The sequence below is a fragment of the Hippopotamus amphibius genome, chromosome 1 (assembly GCF_030028045.1).
Source record: "Hippopotamus amphibius kiboko isolate mHipAmp2 chromosome 1, mHipAmp2.hap2, whole genome shotgun sequence".
In the NCBI taxonomy this organism is placed as follows: Eukaryota; Metazoa; Chordata; class Mammalia; order Artiodactyla; family Hippopotamidae; genus Hippopotamus; species Hippopotamus amphibius.
This window is the reverse complement of record NC_080186.1, coordinates 220,233,895-220,253,736: the sequence shown is the minus strand read 5'-3', so window position 1 is coordinate 220,253,736 and position 19,842 is coordinate 220,233,895. Positions and strand designations below refer to the sequence as shown.

Here is a 19,842-nt window from a genome sequence, read left to right as displayed (position 1 = left end):
AATGTTAATAAGAAAGTGTTGAGCTGTTTCTCGCTCTGCGACTTTTCTGGCCAAGCCACCTGTCTGAGACCATAAGACTCAGATGCAAACTGAGGCGGGCATGCAACTGAGCCCACGTAAATAATTATCCATCAATAGGAAAGACTCTTACAGTATCTCGTTTTACGTGTCAAACCATGTAACTCTAGTGTTTCATTAGATACCCTTGGGTGACTGCCATTCTTTAAATCAAGTAAAACAGACTCACATATTAAAATAATGTTTTTTCTAATGAAGCTTATCAGAGTGCACAGACATTTTATATTGAAAAAAATGGGCTTGGGAAGAGAAGTATATTTTCTTCATCAGTGACATCAAAATGCCAAGGGTTGTAGTATTGATAAGTGGACTTCTTATCTTTACCCCAATAACCCTTAATTTTTTTATCATTAAAAAAAGATGTAATTTATTCTTTAAAGCAGTTTTGGAGACATGAGACGTTTAGGAAATTTCATAATGAAATTGGTTTGATAGCAAGGCAATGTAGATATTTTCTGGAACAGTGTAGAAAACACATTAAAGCATCAGATTATATCCTTTAGGAGTTGTAAGAAAAAAGTGACATAAATTTAAGCTTCTTTTTCAGATGTTTTAAACTTCCTATAAGGCTTTTGGTTCCAAAATTAAACATTTAGCCACATTGCACAAAAGATACTGGAATACACAGTCAAGTGCCAGTGTGGGGGGGCCTCTGTTTCATATGCGAAAATCCTCCTCTGGCCCATTTCCCCCCAAGTCCTGGTTGTCTGAGGGCAGATTCCTTTTGTGAAGCCTAAAGTGGTAAGAGAAAGAGCACTGTCTTTGTCTGAGGCTGGTATTCTGGTCTGATTTCAGTTAGGAAGCTGCTTCCAGAACCACATCCAGACCCTGATCCAGAAGAGTTTCTCTGAAAGAGGCAAGACATGCATCAGGTCTGGGTACCTCTTCATAGAAAAAAGTTAAGGCTTTAAGAAAAAGGGAGGATGGTATCGGATTTGCCTGGAGGCTGATGAACAGCGGTCTCTTTTCTTCAGTGGGGTTTGTAGAATAACTGTATGGGCTGCAGTAAACCCACTGGCACTTGGCTCTCCATGTAGGATAACCTTGTACTGAAGATTCCCAAACCCAGATTGGGACGAGCCAGGAACCTTCTGGTGCACTTATGCAGCCCCTGGTCGTGACCAGCACCCTCCAGGCTCTGATCGGCACTCCAGCCTCACACAATCGAGTTAGTAGTGCCTGCTATACCTTTTGTGTGCCCGGCTCACCTGTCTAGCTTCTCCAGTGACAGCCTCTACTCCAAAATAAATGGGCAAGTGTTCAGTGTGTTGCTTTCTGGAGCAGAATCTAATGCTGTTTCTTTCAGTTATACCCCAGAGCTCCAGCAGAGGACGCTCTAGGGAGGCTGATTCTGTCCCTTCTCCAGAGCCGGCTTACCGATTGGCATTTTTCACTTGGGACGAAACGTACTCCCAACTTATACTATTTTATCTGTGAAAGAACAAAGAGTAATGCATTCTAAGAACTTTGCTTAGCATACACGTGGAAATTGCGTATATTCCACGTGTATAAATACATACAAATTAACCAATAGAGAATAACACAAGATAGGAATGTAGAAAGTGATTTTACGCATGCTAATTTTCTTATGAGAACCTGTTACTTCTCACCGAAATTCAAATCTGAAGATTTTCTTAAGAGCAGGTTTTCCCAAAGTCCCGTTTACCTGCCTTCCTTTTTGAACTTATTCTAAACCTGAATTTCATTCTTTCTTAAAAGATGATCAAAAAGAGTAGAATTTGCTTGACTGACTACCTGTTGGAATCACTTCTGCATCATAGGGTTTGGACTTTTTTTCAGGAGAGCTACCTCTTTTGGTCAGAATACACTTCTCAATGCCTTGAGAATGCCCCTTAGCCAGATTTGATTGAATCATGTCACAAACAAATCTCTGCTATGTAAGTAATAATTATATGGCCCTGAATTTATTCCTTGTTTGCTACATTAAAGTTTCCTAAGTCTGCAGATGTAGTCATTCAGCTACAGTCTCCCCCAGAAGGTCAAGTGTGGTTTGGGGACATACAGCAGTACCCCATTGATGGTGACTTTGTGAAGACCTTGTAGATGAATAGAAAATCAAGATGAAATCCTCCTAATGATGCCCTGTTTTAATTATTTAAGGAATTATAAGGGGGTGGCTGAATGACCAGAGGCAAAGTTCAGTGCACTTGTGAAAAAAACAACGTCTGACACCCTTCTCCTGCTGCTGCCTGTTGGAACAACACACACAGAGCAGAAAGGATAACATGCGAGCGACCTGGGGAGACTTACTTCTCCTTCACGTAGAATAAGAAAAGGAGCAAACTAAGGAGGAAAACACGTGAGCAAAGATGTCGGTCTTCTGGGGCCATTTGTCAGAGCACAGCAAGGGATCGAGGTGTGGCAGAGATCGTGAAGGACTGGCTAGGAGCCACACGTTTAAAGAAAAGACCTTTACAGATGGAAAGAGTGTGCTCTGGAGGTAGTGAGATGTGAGCAGAGCATCTGAGTGAGCGAAGCAGAGGGCCAGGCTGTACACGAAACTTCACATTCTGGGTCAGTAGACAGGGCACGTAACTGAGGGCCAAGAACAGGGAAGCAAAGAGGAATCAGGGCTGTGGTCCTGGTGTGCTGAGCATCACCCTTCAGCCCCAGGAGAGGGAAGACCGAGGTCAGTTAGAACCGGGAGTACTTTTCTGGGCAGCCCAAGCGTCGAGCCAGGATGGGAAAGCACAGGCGCATGTAAAGGGGACATACACAGAGGCTGTGCAGGGCGGCCATCTCCGCCTCCCCCTTATGAACGAGGCAACGTATAAATAAACAGAACCGACACAAACAACAACATCACAGCTCACTGGGATGGGGCTAAGGCTTTATGCCAGATACGTTAAAAGATATAATCAGGTTTACTCATAGCAGCTGGAACACAAGACTGCATACCCACCTTTCCATTACTTTCTACAGAGGGTGGCAGCAGAGGCACCATTTCAGTTAAGACCAGATCTCAGGTCCCTTGAGCTTCCTACTTCCAGGTCAGGATCCTGACCTCAAGAAGTCTTTTCCTGGCAGATCACCAAGCTGGTTCTGTGCCCCAGCCTGAGGCTCCTACTGTGGGTAGCGCTGACCCCCTCGGGACGTCCCTGGGAAAAATTCACCTCCTGCTGTTTCTCCCTGGTGTGTGGCTAAGGGCTTCCAAGGGACAAGTAATTATTAGATAGTAGGTGTAATACATGTTATGTCAGCTGTTTGTATTTTTCTGTTTCCTTTTCATTAGTCAATACTGAAAGGACTGATGTGATGTTTGTGTTTAAGGCTTTGAGGTTGAATCGTGTGATGAGTTGGTTCTGAAGAGTAACAGGTGAGGGTGAAAGGTCAACCGTTTCCCTCAATGGTAGGAGTTTGATGGCAAATTAAGTGCCAGATAAAACTGTCAAATGATTCTGAGAATCGATACTTCCTGGGAAAAGTCATTTGAGCCTTTCATGATCCCATTGGCTCCCAAGGGAAATCATTCCAGAGACTGCTCAGACCTTAGGGTAGTAACACATAAAAACAACGTGAGGATGATTTCAACTGTGGTCACTTATTTTGTCGTTGATCGACAGCATATTCAGCATCTATACTGTCTTTTTTCTCAGAGAAGGGGACACAAGCATCAGAATCACCTGAGAGACTGCAGAAATGCAGAGTCCCAGGCCCCACCCACGCCTCCTGCATCAGGTCGCCTGAGGGGGGACCATGCCAATACTGCCTTTTATCAAGCTTCTTAGGTGACTGTGGGGAATATTACACTCTGAGAACTGCCAGCCTACAGTCTTTTCCCTCCACCAGGCAGATGTCTCCCAGACACAAAATAAAGCCATGCCCACGGGCTAAATAAGCAGAGTATCACGGCAGTGGCTATGTAGGTCAGAGCGCGTATGCTTTGAGTTGAATTTGCAAAGCAGGTATTAGTTATTACTGGATGAGTTAATGTCGTTGGAATATTCCGCCTCGACGCTCTACGTGGAGGTGGTTTTAAGTTTGCAAATCGGGAGAGGACCGCAGTTGTAGGTCACGTCAGGGGCTGGAGGTGGAGGTGAGCGGAGCACGTCTCTCGAGTTTTTCTCCATCACCTTCACCAGCTCTTCCCTGCTTTTGCCCGCCCTTTAAATAGTGGCATTTCCCAAGACTGTTCTCAGCAAAAGGCTTTCTGTGTTCTCCGAGAGCATCATTTAAAATATGCTGATGCCTCCCAGATCTGTGCTTCTGGCCCAACCTATGGCCTCAGCATCAGATCCACATTTTTGCCTGCCTAACGGACAGAGCCACTTGGCTCTCCCACAGGAGAGACCTCTAACTCGGCATGCCCCAAATCTAACTCACTGTCTTCTGCTTTCCCTCCTCCCTTTTAAAATGGCTTTTTGGCTAAGAGCCTGGGCTCGGACACTAACCACCTAGGTTTCCATCCTTCATCCATACTCCCTTGGGCTATGGCTTAACTGCCCTGTGCCTCATTTTTCTCATCTGTAAAATGGGAGTAATGACTTCCTCATAGGGTTAATGTGCAGATTAAATGAGATAACCGCACATAAATAACTTAGGTCAGTGCTTGACCCAGGGCAGGTATTCAATATATCTTAGCCATTTTTATTATTCATTCCTTTATCAAATATTGATTGAGCTCCTGCTGTGTATCAGACACTATTTCTGACTTATGTTTCCCAAAGTAGACACTATCAAAACTCCAGGTCTCTCTATTAAACGGTCTTCCCTTCAGGGTAGGTATAGCATCCCATTCGTGTTTTAATTTCAATGCTAGTTTATGAATGTAGCACTAATTTGCCCAAATTAAACTTTAGAAAGGTGTGTTCTCTAGTAATTCACATTGTCTTAAAACAGGGAATATAACAGCTCTTACAAAGGCAAGAAAAAACCAGTAAGATGAAAAAACATTCTCTGAAACCTACTCTGATCTCAAGAAAGTGAGGTCTAATTGTTGAACCAAAGGAAAGTGTCATTTTTGAATTAAAAATTAGCTGATACTGGCAATCTTAAGGTTGGTAGGGTATCTGACACATGGCAGGTATCGCTCAATACAAAAAGAATTTCCAAACCTAGGTCCCAAATTCTGGGAGTATTCTATAATTCCTATAAGGGAAATGCATCTCAGATAAACCTTATTTTTAAAAAGTAAGGTTTCAGACCTTGTAAACTCCTAAAACAATCTGAGAAGCATTGGGAGGCAGTGACAAGAGTGGGGTCCGGATTCAGACGGGCTAGATTTAAAGCCTGCATCGTTGTGTGGTGAACATGTTTGGGACCAGGGAGCCTTGGAAGACTGGGTGGTTTGAGTTGCATCTGTGCATCTAAAGGTCAGGGAAACATAAAGCAGATGATGGCAGAGAAGCCAAGAGAATGATGGGGTGGAAGGACCCGCAGAGTCATTAAAAACTAAACCAAATGACAATAAAAAAGAAAAATAGGTACAGACTCAAATTCTCTAATAACTAGATTCTCTGTAATGCAAAAGTTATCTAAGTTAACAGAAAAAAGACCTCCCAAGCAATGACCAACTTATTTAAATTAAAAAAATTATTTACGAAATCTCCTGAACATGCTTATAATGGAATTTGTTTATAATTCTTATTCTCTTAACAAACACTGAAAATTTAGGGAGTGACATGACACTCAGGAACTATACATCAGAGTTAAAACAAATGCAGAAACAACAAAAAAAATTTATTTCCAGCAGAGAAGAAATGCCATTTCCAGGAATATCAGGGGGAAGGTGGGAGAGAACTGGGCTCTGATTGTCCAGAGGAAACAAAGAGGGAATTGGCCTCGGGGTGTGTGTGGGAGGCCAGTGTGCCCGCCGGAGGGGTGAGGGATCGGGCAGGCATCGGCTGACCAGTGGCTGACCCAGGCTGCATGTTTACCTCTTACAAAGGAGAATCTTGGCATCACAACCTGAAAACCTTTATTTTGGACAAGGCAGGTCAGGAAAAGAGGGAGAAAAGAATAGTGTAACAGCCTTGGCCGTGAGTGGCCACATGGCACGTGACACGGGTCCTAGTCCTGGTCTCCTGTACCGTCTGTGAGGCCCTGGGCAAGTCATTAGACCTTGGATATTTGGTCCATGAAGAGGGGAAAAGGATATTTGCTCCCATCACTTCATAGGATAAGGCACCACCACCCAAAGGACAAAGTGCTTTGGGAACTCTGAAGCTGGCTACGCGCAGAAGGGTTTACTGCTGTGTTCTTGTGATGGGCTCTCTGGTATCAAAGAGTTGGATGCTCTCACTTCCACGTATTTGCCTCCTATTTAGATATTTTTTGATCCAGGTGGGACAGCACGAAGCACACGGAAAGTGCTCCCACACGTGTGTGACCTGAAAACCAGCTCACAGGGTTGGGTCATGTTTCTGCCATCTTTCCCCCCTTATTCCCAGCTGCCTCTGGGATACCCTGCCTAGAAAGGGTCCTCTTCCCAGCCCCAGGCTGAGAGCTGCAAGAGCAGGCAGATGAGAAAGAGTTCATTTTGATGTGTGAGAGCCCCTGGGGAATCAAACTCCCTGCAGCTTTAGGAGTTTTACTGCCCTGGGGATGGGATCTGTCCTCTCCCTGACAGCTGGTGCTCTGTGTTCTGCGCTGATGCTGTCTTTGGGGACCAAGGAATCCGGAGATACTGAGTCTCCTAGCACCTCTGTGTTTTAAGGGTGCCTCGGTGGCAGAGGCGAGGGGCTGAGTTGTCTAGCCTGCCTCGTGGTCACTTTCTCCCTCCGTCTGAGGTGATTTCTTATTGCAGGGAACCAAGGGAGGCTTCTGTTAGGTGGGCTTCTCGGTCCTCCTCCCGGATCCTCCCCTGAGCCCTCCTGTGGGGGCCCCTGGGAGAGACATCTGCTCATTGTGGCCTCGCAGAAGTGCCGGTACCGGTGACCCTCGGCCACTGCGTTCTCTCTCTGTTTTTCTTGCTTAGCAGTGATGAGGTGGGAGCAGGAGCAGGGAGGACCAGCAGGGGCTCTCGGGAGCGGGCCTGTGTGCTGCTGTGCGGCCGCAAGCGCTCGCTTCTCCTTCCCTCCTTCTGCGCAGGGCACCTGCTGGGTCTGGGCCTTGGGTGAGAGGGGTGGAAGGGCTTCTGTGAGGGCACTGGAAGAAAGGAAGATTCACTAGAAAACCTGGCAGATGCAGGTGTCCCCCTCCCCTCCGTACCGGCTCCCTTTCTCTTCAGACATCTCCCATCTCTTCACCCATCATTACCTGGATTCCTGCAGAAAAGAAGCTTTGATGTTACTCCTAATAAAAAGCTGTTATTAAAAGCTGCTGGAAGACCAGTTGGTAATTAACTTTTAGTTCCTGCACGGAGTACCGTTTGTTTCTTGCTTTCATCCATTTCGCTACATTTTACCCCCGGGAGTGTTTTTTGCGCATAGGCTTTGCAGGTGAGAGGTTTCCTCTTTGAGAATCCACTTTGGTGAAAAGGTAGAGTTGGAGAACTCTCACTGCTTTCATTTTCTCTTTCCTCCCTCCTTCCTTTCCCTCTGAGGAAAACAGACTTTGACCTCAAGCTATTCTGTGCTTGCGGCTTTCTTTCCATCTACCAAACCTTACTTTCGGCTAAATAACCCCAGTCCTGCCTTACCCCATGTTTCCCTTTCGAACTGTAGAATCTCCTTTAACCCTAAGATTTTTGCTTCTTCACATCGGACCTTTTTGTAGTGCTGAAACATTACATCAAATTCCTTTTCCAAGAAGAGTCCACTCTGGTTTTCAGCAGGACCAGGGGCCGGAGGACTTGTGGGTGAGGGCAGAGCAGCGCGGGAGCTGGCGGAGCAGAGGCTAGGGCTGGTGGGCAGAGGGCTCTTCTCCTCCCGTCCCAGTTACTGGTCCCTCCCTTTCAGCGATTCAGGACCCTCCTTGTCATCCCCTCTGTACTGAGTGGGTATGGCCGCTGTCTCTAGGCTTCACATCCATTTCTTGACCATGCTCGCAAGCGTTCATCTTTTAGGAAAGGCAAGTTATAGGGATGAGGCTCTGGATTGTGATCATTAATGGAAATGGAAATTACATACTCACCCTTGAGATATGCAGTGGTCGTCCTCTTAAAGACGATTTCAAAGGCTTTAGCATTACTGGTTGTTAATTCCCGCAAGGGTTTTCTCCCACCTCTTGGCGCTCCTGCACCTTGGGCCCAGGGCTGTCTGCTTTACGCTCAGCTGCTTCGTGAAGCAGCTGACTGCCTGGGCTGGCACCGCTGCTGGTGTTGCTCTGGCAGCAGAGATGCTGTGGCCTCCTGGGCCACTGTGTCCTGGGGCTGATGTGTGTGATGTGCGTGGGAGAGGAGGGCCAGTTGTGTGCAGGCGGGAAGGCTCCGAGATGTGTGGGGCTTAGTTATGGCTGTGCCTCAGTAGTGTGTGTCTTTTAATTTAGTCGTAGTTGGCCCCTTCCGAAACCAGGAGAGAGCGTGTGTGTGTGTGTGTGTGTGTGTGTGTGTGTGTGTATCTTTAAGTGAATACTAACTCTGTGGAGATGAGACTCCATAAGCATCCTAAAAATTATATACCTAGAAAATGACGTTTTGCTTTCAAACATTTCAAAGTCACTTGGATAGAGTAAAACGTAAACCACGACAACAGCCCAACCTTAAAAGACACATAGGTTGAGTTAATCTGTCAGATTTTCAATAATTTTTAAAAAAAAAGCCCAACAATAACTGGAAAATACAGGCTTATCTGAGTTTTAAGCATGGCCTGTGGGCGCACACGGACAAGAGTCTCATTGTGCGTGAGGGCCCTGCTGCCTCCGGGGGTCCCCAGGCCTCCCTCCTTTGATCCCAAGGTGGAGCAGACCTCTTTCTGTCACATAAGAGTGTAGCCCCCCCGCCACCCAGGACTGAACCTTCACAATTACCCTGAGTGCTGTGGGGAAGCCCTCAAAGATTTTTTTATCATCACGCCAAGAAGCGACGCAACCAGTCCCTCTCAAGCCCCTGCTTCGTCTTCCCCGAGACCAGTGCTCCGGAGACCTGGCTATTCATCTGGGCTGCCTAATGGTTTCCCTGTGAGCTATTTCTGGAGAATGCAGGCTACGGTGACAAAGAGAGAGGCTGCAGCCGTGTTGTCTTTCTTTCCTGGGAACTTCTTTTCTGAAGCAGCTGAATGAGACCTTTGCAGGCGAGGGTGGTGGCCTCTCCTTCAGAATGCCTGGCCTGTTTCCCAGTGTGAAACATTCCCCAAATATGCAACTTTGTGAGCGTCCCAGCAGCCTGAGCCTAGAGCCGCCTGCCGCCAGGAGAGCTGGCATCCCACTGGGATGTGGGGGTGGGGCCGTGGCGCGCGCGGGCTCCTCGTGCAGGCCCTGAGTGTGCCAGATGCCAGGAAGGCCCGGCCCCTGGTTACGTCGTTGGTCGTCTGGGGCGAGAATCTGGCCAACGGTCGGCTGTGACGAGAGCTTGACGCTTCTCTCTCTCTTTAAATCCCCTCCTTCATTCAAATCCGATTGCATAAAAAGGCTTTTGTTGAAGGAGCAGCCATGGCATCTTGGTGCATGTCTGTGTCATTGCTGTCAGTATTTCCAAAGATGGGCAGAAAAAACATCCTTGGTTGAATTCCTGAGCCAGCAGGTCCAAAAACTGACTTGGAAGGAGTAGAGGTAAACGGCAGCTGCCACATGGCATTTGTTTTGTTTGCAAGTGATGAAGCCAGAGAGGAAGGGAACTTCTTGAGGATGGTAAGAACCCCCTTCCGGGGGGCTGGGCAGGAGGGTCCTCATTGCCTCTGTGGGAGGGGGTGCTCGGGCGGTGATGGGCTGTTGTGCTTGGACTTGCATTTGGAAGGGTGTAGTTAGCAGGGTGTGGGCACTGTGTGGCTCGCTTAGGAGAGAAAGGAGCTCCGGAGAGGAAGCCGCTTCTGTGTACCTACTTGCGTATCCGCTTTTGTGGGTTCCCACAAGAGCACAGCCATGAGCACAGTCCTACCTTGGCTTATGCTGCCTGAGGCTTTGGGTGCTGAAAAGAGTCACGTCAAAAGTACGATCAAGGAAATGAACACTCTCTTCTCCTTAGTCTTAAGCTTTTGCTTAATTTTATCTCAAGCACCTCTGCAGCTCCTAAAATCTTTGTTTCAAGGAGGCCACTGATGGGAGGACCTAGAAAAGGGATGGTTTTTCTATGTTTTGCTGCTTGTCATTTTATCATTTGCTTATTCAGTTTGATGTTCTTTTGCTTTAGCTTCAAATGCACATGCTTGTCAAAAGCAAAAACAGCTAAGTCAAGAAGCCACGTCTAGTAAATTACAGACTTGAGCCTTCATAGTAAACAAATAATTATTTTTCTTGAGGCTCAGTCCTTTACCTGTGCAAGCTGTCTGACATTGTTCTGTTTTGGAGTTTCTTCATTTTCAGGCATTTGTAGTAAAACATCGTATACCTTCCCTTAACGTTACCCTTTTTTATGTGGGTGTTCTGTCACCTTCGCTTTGTTCTTTTTTTTTCTTTTTGCCAATATTCTTCTCCTAATGCTTTGTGAATTCTTGCTTCGCTAAGCACATCTCTGATTTCATCCCTTTGGATTCTTCCCAAGCTCTCCCTTGGCATTCGACGTCTGTGCCGTGTCTGTTTTTCCAAACCCTCATTCACAGAGCAGTGAGGCGCAGGGCTCAGGAGCCTGGGTACAGGTGCTGGCTTAACCACGTCTTAGTTCTGTGACTTGGGGCTAGTCAGTGCTCTTCTATAAGCTTCACTGCCCTCAACAGTAAAAGGGGATAATCACGGTACCTTATGTCATAGAGCTCTTCCATGGACTAAATGAGTTAGTACTTGTGAGGTGCTTGGAACAGTGCCTGACACCAGTATTGTGTAGTTTGGGCTTCTTCCATTTCTAATGTGGGGTTTACTGGTAAATATTAGCTGTTAGCAAGGATAAGACAATGGAGGAGAATGGGCTTGTCAATGTGATGGTGGGAAGTATTTCAACATGTTCTGCTTCTGTAGTACTTCTGGCCCTTGATGATATACAGGAAAAAAGCCCTCTTTGTTGAGATTCAATTCACACACCATACAATTCACCCCTTTAAAGTCTGCTATTCAGTGGTTTTGATACACTGCGTTATTAATTTTTTAAAAAATTTCTGGTAAAATATATACAAAAAACATAAAACTTGCCATTTTAACCTTTACTAGATGTATAGTTCAGTGGCATTAATTACATTCACAGTGTTATGAAACATCACTGCTTTCCCCAAACTTTTTCATCACCCCAAAGAGAAACTCGTACCCATTAAGCAGTAACTCCCCATTCTCCCCACCCCCCAGCCTCTGGTAATCTCTGATCTGCTAACTCTATGAATTGGCCTATTCCAGACAGTTCATGTAAATAGAATCATACAGTTATTTGTCCTTTTGTGTCTGGCCTATTTCACTTGGCATAATGTTTTCAAGGTTCACATTGGTGCCTGTATCAGAACTTCATTTCTTTTCTTTCCTTTTTTTTTTTTTAAAAGATATTTATTTATTTATTTATGGCTGCGTTGGGTCTTGTTGCTGTACGCAGGCTTTCTCTAGTTGTGGCGAGCGGGGGCTACTCTTCATTGCAGTGCAAGGGCTTCTCACTGCGGTGGCTTCTTTTGTTGTGGAGCACGGGTTCTGGGCACGCGGGCTTCAGTAGTTGCAGTGCGTGGGCTCAGTAGTTGTGGCACGCGGGCTTAGTTCTTCGCGGCATGTGGGATCTTCCCAGACCAGCGATCGAACTTGTGTCCCCTGCATTGGCACGTGGATTCTTAACCACTGTGCCACCAGGGAAGTCCCAGAACTTCATTCCTTTTTATGGCTGAATTATATCCCATTGCATGGACAGACCATAATTTGTTTATCCAGTCTCCACTGGTGGACACGTGGGTTTGGGTGTTGGGAATAATGCTGCACTGAACATCGACATACAAGTCTGTTTTCAAGTTCCTACTTTCAATCCACCTAAAAGTGGAGTTGCCAGGCCTTACAGAAATTCTGGTTTAGCTATTTTCCCAGAAAGCAGTTGCTTTTTGGTCATTCTCTCTTGTAAACTCTCCTTGGGTGTCTGTCTCCCTCAGATTCTATTCCTTTCCTCCTGTCACCAGAGTTTCATTGTCCTTCCTTGTCTACCCTCCCAACCACGTGTCTCCCAGCCATGTGTCTGAGGGACAGCCCCCTGCTGCTCTGTCCGTCACCCACTGGCAGAGCACATATCACCCACTCTGGCCACACGTCCTCCGCCTGATCACTTTCATCTCATTGTCTAGGGAGGGAGAGGCTTGTATTGATAGAGGGTCATCCACAGGCCTCAGACCACTTCTGGTGGAGGTGGTTTCATCCACATGATGTTCCTAAAACCTTTCAGGTGTGGGGAGCCAGGGATATGGCAGCAAAAGCCCTGCGGAATTTCAGCCCTCCTTAGACAGTCTCCTTCATCCTCACACCACCTTGCTTTCGTGCTCTCCATCCACTTTGCCTGTCTTGTTTTTGGCCACCCTGTCCAGAGGGAGGGTTGCTCTCCCATCTTTATTTGCTCACAGTTTCTGCACTTTCTGTGAGCAGGTGAATTAATGAGTGGACACCCCAGCAGACTGTAAGCCTGCCTCAGACAGCCATCCTGGTTGTTGGGCTAATTGTGAGCTGGGGTTTCTGGATGTCATTCATTTCACAATAAGGCTCCTAATTAATCTCAGCACCGTTCTCACCAGAAGAAAGGCGGATACGGAGAAACATCCCCAATTACCATGAGAAAGGAAATGTCGAGAGCCCCATTGAGTTTTCCTGGCATCCACCCCTTGTCTCAGATGAAAACCCGCCCTTAACGCGCAGAGGCAGCCTGGCGATCAACCCTGACAGCGAGAGGGCTGTGAGAGCCCGCGGGGCCCCGGACCACACAGACCCAGCTCCAGGAGGAGCCTGTGGGGCCGCACACTCTTGTTTAGTAACACCAATTGTGTTTCCCAGGACAGTGGAGAATCCTGGTGCCCTGGGCGGCGACGCTTCTGTTGTCCCAGAAGCAGGCGGGGCCCTTTTAATCCGGAAAAGCTAAAGGTCTCCTCTTTTGTCTGTGTTTTTGTGCCTGCAGGACAAAAGATCCTTCATCACCGAAGTGACGTTTTAGAAACAGTGGTCCTGATCAACCCCTCAGATGAAGCAGTCAGCACTGAGGTAAGCACTTGGCTCCGCAGGGCCTCACACAGTGGACAGAGATTCAGCTGATGCGAGGGGCTGGGGCAGGTGGCTGGAGAGGGATAAGGGAGAGGCACGTTCTGGGCCCAGGGATGCCTCCGTACCGCTGGTGAGTGGCTGGTTCTCTGCGCCACCCGAGACGGCCCCCTCTCAATAAGGACAGAGTGGAAGACGCTGGCCAGAACTGCAGTGTTGTGTTAGGGGTGAAGGGGGCATGGAATGTTGGGTGTACCCAGAGGGTGTGCTGCCGGGATGGAGTCTGGCTGGGATGTACCAGGGGAATTAGACGGCAAGCCTTCAGGCCGAGACCGCCATGACCCAAATTTGGAGAAAAATAGCTTGTCAGATGCAAGCCTCCTTTGGCATATCCTGCCCTCCCCCTTATCACTGTTGAAAGGCGGGATAGAACAGCCGTCAGGAGCATGGCCTCTACTGCCAGACTGCCTAGATTCTGCCGTTTATCAGCTGGTGGGCTTGGGCAAGTTACTGACCATCAAAGAGATGGTCTCAGTTTTCACCTCTATGAAATGGAGATCATAATAGCGCTTACATTTAGGGTTGTGTCCAGAAGTGTCAAGTGCTGAGAACAGGGCATGGCACGTGACAATCGAAACATAAATGTTGGCTGTTTCTTATTATTGATATTTGTATTACCACCATGTGAAATACTTGCCAGAGAGAGTAACTGGGTATTTGAGAACCTACTGTAAGACAGGAACTAGGCTGACGCCAAGAATCCCCCTCACCCAGGCCAGGAGAATTGATGCCTGTTTCTCACTGTCTTTACTGCAGTTTGGTGCCAGTGAGATCGAGTTGCTTCTTGGATGTTAGAATAGCCTCCGGCCTGGGGGCCTCCACTATCCACAGCATCTCCTCTGCCCACGCTGAGCATCTCTGTGACTGTAGCTTGTTTCTAAAAATCGAGATCTAATTCACACACCATAAAATCCATCCTTTTTAAAGCATGCAGTTCATTGGGGTTTAGTATAATATATTCAGAATATTGTGCAACTAGTATCTAATTCCTGAACATGTCCATCATCCCAAAACCCCAAGCCCATCAGCAGTCACCCCTACTCCTCCAACCACTGGCAACCATAAATCTACTTTTTGCCTTTATGGATTTCCCTATTCTGAATATAGATTTCGGATAATGGAATTATACGATATGTGACCTTTTGTGTCTGGCTTATTTCACTTTACATAGTGTCCTCCAGAGTCATCCACATTGTAGCCTGTATCAGTACGTCATTCCTTTTTAGGACGGGATGGTATTCCACCGGGTGGGTACCCCACTTTTATTTATCCATTCATCAGCTGGACATTTGGTGTGCTTCCACCTTGTGGCTGCCGTTACATAGCCTGTTTTGATCCTGTTTTGTCTGCCCCAGGTCAGCAGGGCCTCTTTGGCAGTCCATGAAGGTGTAAGGTTGAGGCAGGTGATGGACTGGCAGTCTCTCTCTGACCATCAGAATCAGGAAGTAGCTCCAACTTGAAAAGAGCTGGAGGTTGAATATCTGTGTGGGCAGGTTGTCCGGAAGAGCTGTTAAGAAATGGAGAAGGAAAAAAATACGGAATTTCTTTAAGGAACCCAGGCTTGCCCGTGGAGCAGATGGGGCTGGAACAATTACTTCGGTACACGTGCGGTTCCTCGGACTGTGGGGTTCGGGGGGACAGTGGGTCACGTCCTGTTTACTTTGTATCCCTCCCTTAGTGCCTAGCATGGTGCCTGGCAGTCACTTTGTGCTGAGCTGAGTTGGGCTCAGAAGGAATGACTTTGGTGCTTGGAGTGGTGTTTCTGCTGAAGGACAGGCTGGCTCCCTGCCACCTAAAGAACAGAGAGTTCTTTCGTGCAAACCGTTTACAATTCTATTTAAAAGATTCCCAATCAGGGCAGCTTTTTGTTTATGTTCAAGTTCAACGTTAGGCGCCTTGCTGATGCCAATGGAAACTGCTTTCGGAGCTGTGTGTTCAGTGTATGGCTTGGCAGGAAAGGGGTCCTGGGTGGAAGGGGCCACCTTGGGATCCTAGTTGGAGCCCTGTGTTTCTTGAGGCAGCAGTTGGGGGACCTGGACTGTACTTGGTGAGTCAGCCTGTGAGATATTCATGTCTCACAAGACAGCATGCTGCTAGCAGATACAGCTGTGCAACCAATAATTGCCATCTGGGGAGACTGCTTTGAGAAAGACAAGGAAACTAAGGGGAGAAAGTCAACTCCCGCTACTGTCTTGGTTGTAGCCAGACTTGGAAAATGGCATTCACAGGCATCTTTGGCTCTGTCCAGCACCCCAGGGGCAGTGTGAGTGAATGATTGTTGTTGGCAAGAAACTTCAAGCACTGCAAGGGCCAGCCCGGTCCTGAAGGTGGGATGCCGGTGCCCCCACAGCTCACACTCCCCTTGCTTTGTTTCAGGTGCGCTTAATGATCACGGACGCCGCCCGACACAAGCTGCTCGTGCTGACGGGGCAGTGCTTTGAAAACACCGGAGAGCTCATTCTCCAGTCCGGCTCTTTCTCCTTCCAGAACTTCATAGAGATTTTCACCGATCAAGAGGTAGGCTCCTGTCTGGGAGTATCCGAGCTTTACAGTTGTTGGGTTACTGTTGTAGCCTCAGGCTGATCTTTAAAAGCACTCGCTGGAGATAGAAGGAGGAGAGGAGGTGTCGCATTCCTTTGAAATAAGCAAAACTGCGTGGTACAGTGTCCTGCAGTTCTATGGCTCATCACCAGAGGAATTTAGAGCACTCATCTATAATTAATTGGAGCCATTCTGAATGCGCCCAAGATACAGATGGAGAGGGGTTGAGACAGTCGGTATTTTATAGATGGCAGAGATGATGGAGAAACTTGGAATGACAGAGTCCAAAAGGAAACCCAGGTTTCCTGTTTTCTGAACAAATACTCCAAAGATCTCTTGGATTTTGGGTAGGATTTAACTGCCCTGACCTCTTTCGGTGCATGTACTTACTTTTCCTGGTCAAATTATTTCTCATTTCTCTTACTTTTAATGCCTGGCCCCAGTGTTTGAACTTGGGCTGCTTGAATAGCCCAAGAAAGGGAGGCATGTAGGGAAATGCGGGGGTGTGTCTGTAGGACACATCCATGCCCCAAGAGAAAGATGGTTAAAGTAACTGGACTGAGACCTGATGATTAATATTTCTAACGAATATATCTTATTCAAGGATGGTACATGTGAAGTATGGAAAACTATAGGATGCTAGTGATAGTTGGTAAAATCAGATCGAAGATTTGAATTTGGTTATTTCTGCTTGAGAATTTATCTGGTTGGGAAAGTTCTCTTTCCAAAATAACGTGCTTCTGTCTCCTAGTTAGGGCAACAATTCAGGGCTGTCACTGTGGCCGCTTGGGGCTGCCTGTAGCTGACAGCAGATTCCTACCTGGAGAGGCTAAGGCGATGTGCTGACAGGAGGAGTTACCACATCTATTTAAAACCATCTTCCTGAGAACTTCCTGAGATGGCGGCCTCTTAGTCTCACGGGTGTTGGGAAGGGCCACCTGTCTTTCTGCATTTGATCTTCCTTGGCCCCGCGAGTCACAGCGAGGCCTCTGTGTACTTTCCATCACTGGCAACAGCTGTAAATACACTGCCCAGCTTCATTAAGTTCACCTGGAGGCTTTTTGTGAAAAGACTGGTGGGATGACATCACCATGTTTCTCTGTCCACTCACTGGGGAGGAATAGAGAGGAACATTTTACTGAGCGTTTGAGACCCCAGCTTTCAGAAGGTGTGATGTCATCTGGGTCCTGAGGCAGATAGCCCAGGCTCTCCCCACAGCAAGAAGGGGCCCAGGTCCCCCTCACAGCTGGTACCATCTTTACCATTTCAAAAGGAAGCTTTCGTGCTGTCTTTCTGCACAGTTGTCCTCTGTCTTCCTCCAGGGTTGCTAGAGTTCAGGCCGTATGTCTTGCTGGTCTTGTATCTGTTGTGCCCACACATAGGAAAGGCCCAGCATAATCTTGTTCGATTGCATTGAGACTCCCAAGCAAGAGCTCTAACTCTCACTCTCCCTGCTACCCTGAGATGGGTGTGTAGTGTCTGACGTCACTGTAACGTCAGACTCTCTTGCAAGACTGTGTCTCCAGGTTCACGTTGTGCCCAGGGCCAGCTGGGCATTTGTCTGGTAGCTCAGAGGTCACACACCATCAGCATCTTGCACAGGGCAAGGGAGAGGGCTGCAGAGGCCTGGAAACAGCCCCACAGCCCAGTACCACGGGTGGTACTCTAGGTTCAGTTCAGCACTGAACCCTCAGCTCATTTATGTGCACTCAGGTGCTTCTCCTACATTCCTGTGCAGTTCCACAGTTTCTAGTAGTTGGTTTCTACTCCCATGTCACTGGCTTGTCTTTTTTTGTGGTAAAATAGAACAGAGGAAATATGTAAAGAAAAGGGTTTGTCATTGCCAGAATTTTAAATCTGGAGGTATCACAATCCACCCGTCTTACTAGCCTGCGAAAGTAGAATTTTAGCAAAACGGACTGTGCATATATCAGAATTTACCACTAATTACAGAAGAAAAAGAAAAAGCCTTAACTGGAGGATGGGCGTTCTGTGCAAGGGCAGATTCCCCAGGGTTCTAATCACTAGGGCAGGTTCAGAAGTGCACGTGTTTTCATTATAGCAGGCGTGTGTGTTGTTAAGGCCAGAGGCTCTGTTATAGTCTCCTCTGCCAGCCCCATATCCCCCACCCAATACTTTGGAGAAAGTAATGCTCAATACACGTTAAAAGATCTCTAATTTTCCCTGACGGACTAGATCAGCGGTGTCAGGAGTGCTGGGGGAAGACACAGAGTAGAATTCACTCAATTCCCCTTGTCCTGGTCAGAGCACCTGGGCCTTCTGTACCTTATGGACTTTGGGGAAAGATGCCCTGGCCAAGATGGATTGGAAACTCCTGGACTAGGCCAGTGGTTACCAGCCTTTAGGGCTGTGATTGCCTGCTGTCTTGGGAGAAGGTTCTGAGTACAGAACAGCTCAGTAGCTGAGGGATCTTAAAGGCCATTTGGTGTCTACTTTTGTTCCTTTTATTTAGTCCTTGAAACATACTAGTCACTCCAGAGAAACCAGAAACACAATTTGGCAAAAACAAAAATGACACATTTTTTAACAACAGCTAAAAATAAACGGACTGAAAAGTAGAATTATCAGTGCATTTTGAGCTTCAGCTTTTGGGAGTCTTGGTCACTGGAGGTCAACTACAAAACCAGACCCTACAGATAGAACAGTCATCTGGCTAACCCATCCCTCCCTGAAATCTGAGGATGGTGAAATCACCATCTCCTGGGGACATTTTTCAGTCTCTCTGTTAGAAAGTTTTTCCTAATTTGTCTCCTCGTACCTTCATGGAAGAAATGTGATCCTTTTTCCACCTGACCATGTCTTAGACACTCTTCACTGGCGCTGCCAATTTTTTTGCCCCCTCCAGATAAATCATTTTCAGTTCTATTCAGTGTTTGTTTTTCGTAAAAACAAGATGTTAGAAGTCCCTTACACTCTCTGGTCACTGTCCGTTGGCAGGAAGAGGGGGCTGGGTGCGGATGGGGGATACTCAGGAGCTCAGTCTTGGCCATATTTCAGTTCCTTGGCGTTATCAGACAATTCGATATAGGAGCCCAGAGCTTGGGGAACTGAGAGTGAGCTGGAGACATTAATGTGGAAGCCATTAGCACATTAGAAAATAGATGAAGTAATCTAGAGGGAGAAGTGTGTTAGAAGAGAAAGGGGCCCGGGTCTAGCATTTAGAGGTTAAGGCCAAGGAGAAGGAGCCAGCAATTTCAGTTTGGTTTTGGTCCAGTTTCTCTAAAATGTTATGACTCACACTGGACACCATACTTATACTCCAGGGGTCACTGACCAGGTTAGGATTGTGAGACTCAGTGACTTCTATAGTTTTCAATACAATTTTCTAATCAGTAAGTCTGAAAGTAACTTTTGGCCATCACCATCTACAATTACATGTCACTGAAGAAGCGATGCTCTGTAATTAACATAGTTGGGGGGGGGGTTCCCTTTAAGAAAAAGCAAACAAATTAATACACAAGTACAGGACTTTGGGAGGGGACCAGGCCACTGAGAAGCCTCAAAATTTAAGCTTCTTTAGCTTTATGATAAATACACTTGACTGTCAACTAAAATCCCTGAGTCTTTTCCATGGATATTGTTGATAAGCTCCATCTCCCAATCCTGCTTTCCCAGCTGGTTTACTGGGCTTTACATTTATCCCTTTAGAATGCTTCCGTTAGAGTTGACTGAGCCATCATCATCCCAGTGTCAAGAGCTTTCCTAAGTGTCTTAATTCTGCCATCCCACATTTCCTCGGCCTCCTATTTTCATGCCTTCCACAGATTTGATAAGCATGCCTTCACCATTCATGCAATACCAACAGGACATAAATGAGATCGTCATAGTCCTCCCTCCAGGTTGACACGAAGCAGCAGGATTTATATGGCTGGCTACAAATCTACCCAATTCTACTATCACACTGTTCAGAAATCCTGTTAAACATCTTGCTAAAACCCAGAGATACTCTGTCTGCTGCATTTCCTCATTAGCCAAGCAAGTAATCTAATCAAAAAGGAAATGTAGTTAGTAGAC

General features: G+C 46.9%; 1 protein-coding gene across 3 annotated transcripts in view; it reads left to right on the top strand.

Annotated features, from left to right (window-relative positions):
- Nucleotides 1–19,842, top strand: part of MAP1B (microtubule associated protein 1B) — a 92,681-nt gene that overhangs the window by 54,516 nt on the left and 18,323 nt on the right. For 2 of the 3 annotated variants that reach the window (XR_009054653.1, XM_057741429.1), the window contains exons 3-4: nt 13,127–13,209; nt 15,643–15,783. Coding sequence is in view for 2 of the 3 variants with exons in the window: in XM_057741429.1 (XP_057597412.1) it covers nt 13,127–13,209; nt 15,643–15,783 (224 nt within the window). In the remaining variant the exon portion in view is untranslated. Of the gene's footprint in view, nt 1–9,558; nt 9,766–13,126; nt 13,210–15,642; nt 15,784–19,842 lie in introns of those variants that run through there. The other variant, XM_057741442.1, reaches the window with a different exon arrangement.